The 3,800-nt window shown below is 39.8% G+C and overlaps 1 protein-coding gene across 1 annotated transcript; it reads left to right on the top strand.

The window, feature by feature from the left end:
* Positions 1-133: 133 nt before the first annotated feature.
* Positions 134-2,257, top strand: LOTGIDRAFT_176355 (hypothetical protein; the record flags this gene model as incomplete). The annotated part of the gene is made up of 2 exons (XM_009046782.1): positions 134-809; positions 1,029-2,257. 2 exons carry the CDS (start codon positions 134-136, stop codon positions 2,255-2,257), a joined length of 1,905 nt encoding a protein of 634 aa, XP_009045030.1.
* Positions 2,258-3,800: the final 1,543 nt, after the last annotated feature.

Here is a 3,800-nt window from a genome sequence, read left to right on the forward strand (position 1 = left end):
GTAAGATAAGTAGCATATTATTGTCTGATTAATTTCAGTGTTTGAACGGATCGTGTCAGCGACGAGTTAGTCATAATATTATTAAAAAAAAAGCGTTTGGTGCTTGGCCTCGTTTTCGTTTGGTTGATATAACATGGCGGGTTTTCTTCCTGTACATGAGCGTGCGCCTCTTTATTCCGTAAAAAAGTCGACTGTATTGCTTCCCGACGTTTGCTCATCACCTCCTTTAAACATTCTTATATTTGGTTCTTCATATATAAAACGGTTAGCGGTTTATTTATCGCATTTTAATCATGTTAATTTGGATTTGGATCGGCGTGTGTGTCGAGTAACTTGCTGGGGACATGGCGGTCTGTTAGTCCGCAATGATCCGCACGGAAGACTGTCCGTCACGAACTCGAGATTTTCGGAAATGGATATAATTATGCTCCATCTAGGATCGAATGATTTGTGCGACATTTTATCATTTCCGTCGGTTATAGCTCGGGATGTCTTTGACTTCGCTAAAGATGTGTTGTGTGTTTGGCATCCCAAGTTAGTTATAATAAGCCAACTTTTGCCCAGGCAGTGTGAACCTTATAACGGCTATAATGCCAAGATTTTGGTTACCAATATGGAGTTAGAGGCTCTTTGTTTTTCTGAGAGGTACATTACATCTTGGAGGCATAGAGCTGGGCTCCATCGGCCCCTTGTAAATATTTATGCTGCTGATGGTATTCATCTTTCTAATATGGTGGGAAATTATAAATTAATGAAGAGTTTGCGTGATGCTCTATTGAGGGGCATGCGTTACCATCTACGCATGGTAGGTCTGTTTCATGTCTCTTGGGAGATATGTGGTACCTTGGGTGCCTGTTTTTTATCATTCATTCTCTGATGATATGTGGTACTTAGGGGTGCTTGTTTTTAATCATTCATATCTTGGAGATATGTGGTACTTAGGGGTGCCTGTTTAGCTTTTTTATTTATTAAGTGATATCTTGGTACTGGTATGATACTGTAAGTAAATTCCAAACACTGTGCTTCAGTCAGGGTGATGTCTAAACGTGGATCGAAGCGCCCATTAGATGAGGGTAGTGGTGAGCCGTCAACATCTGGATCATGTCCCATGTCAACGGCTGAAGACAGATTGACCGAAATTTTGATTAAAAAATTGATTGATAGAGGTTTGGTTAGTTCCATCCCTACACCTACTCCACAGTCAACTGCCTCTGCTTCAACTACCTCAACTTCAGCTTCTGAATTTACTGCCTCTACTTCAACTTCAACTGCCTCTACTCCTGGGACATTTGTACCGTTATCAACCACATCGACTGGAAATAATCAATCAGTGTTTTCTGTAAATGCTGGAGCCTTGTTTCAACCTGCAGACATTCCAGATGCTAACAGTGCCAAGTCTGATTTAGGTATGTCAATTTCAAGACATGTGTCAGAAAAACTTCAGCAGGATATATGGATGGACAAATTTGTTGAATTTTCTTCCTTACTCCCTGGAGCCGTGCCATCTCAACTCTCTCTAAATTTTTCAGAGTCAGATGTTGAACCTGTTCTCAAAATCACCTCGTCTCAAAAAGCCAGAATACTTAATTTAGACCAATGGCAACATGCTTTTTCCATATTTATGGACGTTTTGATTCAAAAATCACCTCAATTGACCTCAAGCTTATTGGTCTACCAAAATTTGGTTACAGAGTTGGCCCGGCTCTATGGAATAAAAGCCATGCAGTTTTACGATACACAGTTTAGGATGAATAGGCAATCTTGTCCTCATCCTTGGAATCAAATCCATGCAGATTACTGGCTAAGGGCTACCACTTTGTATGGTACATCTTCAGTTAATCAATCTAAAACTACCAAGAATACCAAAACTTCTAATAGTAATGGTAATACTTGCTGGGGTTTTAATTCCCAGTCTGGATGCAAGCGCACTTCGTGTCGTTTTGCTCATGTTTGTTCACGTTGTGGATACACTCATCCAGCTATTAACTGTTATGCTAAAGTACGTAAGAATACTCAAAATCAATCTGATAGGACTCCACCTTCAGTGGACTATAATAATCAGACTCTAACGTCAGCCATGTACCCTCCTGCTGTGTCTAATCTTTCGGATTCAATTGTTGCTCCTCCAGCAAACCAGCCAGTTGCATCTGGTTCTAATGCTGGAGCTAAGACACCTAATGCGCAATCTTCTCGCTATATTTTTCGTAAAGCAAGTCCATCCTCAAGCAAAAGTGCCGACCCCAATAAATCCAAGTAGGTTGTGGGAATTACTTGATGGTTATGATCCAATAGAACGCCAATATCTTTATTCTGGTTTCACTGAGGGTTTTAAAATTCCGTATTCTGGAGAGCGAACATTTTACTTTGCAAAAAATCATTCGTCGTGCCGTGATAATTTAAATATTTTACTTTCAAAAGTTAACGTAGAATTGTTAGAAAATAGAATTATGGGTCCTTTTGATTATCCTCCAATTTCAACATTGAGGTGCTCTCCTTTAGGGGTCATTCCGAAATCTGAGCAGGGTGCTTTCCGTTTAATACATGATCTATCTTTCCCTCCAGGCAACTCTATAAATGATCATATTGATCCTGTATTTACTGAGGTTTCCTACGAAACGTTAGATGTTGCAGTTTATTTAGTCAAACAAATGGGCCGGGGCGCTCTTATGGCCAAAGCTGATATTAAGGACGCTTATCGTTTAGTGCCAATACACCCTGACGATTATGGTCTTTTAGGCTTTACCGTACCAATAAATGATACGAATTACTATTTCGCAGATATGTGTTTGCCCATGGGTCTCAGCATGAGCTGTCAGACCTTTGAGCGCTTTAGCTCTGCTATACAGTGGTTTATGGTGTCAAAGAAAAAGGCAATCATGAGCCATATGATAGATGATTTTTTCTTTGTTGGCCCTGAACAGTCTTCTCAGTGTTTGGACTCCTTACAATCCTTTATGAGTTTAGCTAATTATTTAAATATTCCTATTAAACACTCCAAGACAGTGTTCCCAACTACTTGTTTAACTATATTTGGTATTGAACTTGACTCGTCTGAGATGACTTGTCGGTTACCACCTGAAAAATTAAGGAAAATTAATGATAAGTTATTGTTTTTTAAGAATCGTCGGAAGGTCACTTTACGGGAATTACAATCACTGTTAGGTTTGTTAAATTTTGCCACGTTGGTTGTGGTTCCTGGCCGTACTTTTCTCCGACGGTTATATGATTTGACAATAAATGTTGACAAACCCCATTACAGTATTCGCCTTTCCCATGCTGCACGTTTAGATCTGCAAATGTGGGCTGAATTTATGGCTCACTTTAATGGAAAAAGCATGTTTTTATTTGATAATTGGGTTAATTCCGACTGCATAAAACTTTACTCTGATGCTGCTCTTTCCGCAGGTTATGCAGCTGTATTTGGGTCCAAATGGTTTTTTGGCAGTTGGCCCCCAGATTTTCTCTGTCAAAGTATTAACTTTCTAGAGCTATTCCCTATTGTGCTGGCACTAGAGACTTGGGGTCATCTGCTAAGGAATCATAGAGTGTTATTATTGACGGATAATGAATGTGTTGTATTTGTAATCAACAAAGCTACCTCTAAAAGTCAGGCCATGATGTCTCTGGTAAGGCGTTTGGTACTAGCTTCTATTAAATTTAATGTGCTTCTTCGGGCAAAACACATTGCTGGCAAAACGAATGTGGTGGCTGACCATTTGTCTCGTTTTCAATTTCAGAAAGCCAGAGAATGGGCACCGTGGCTAGACAGCACTCCTCATTTAGTCGATCCCAGTATAATC

The sequence above is a fragment of the Lottia gigantea genome (assembly GCF_000327385.1).
Source record: "Lottia gigantea unplaced genomic scaffold LOTGIsca_1063, whole genome shotgun sequence".
Taxonomy (NCBI): domain Eukaryota; kingdom Metazoa; phylum Mollusca; class Gastropoda; family Lottiidae; genus Lottia; species Lottia gigantea.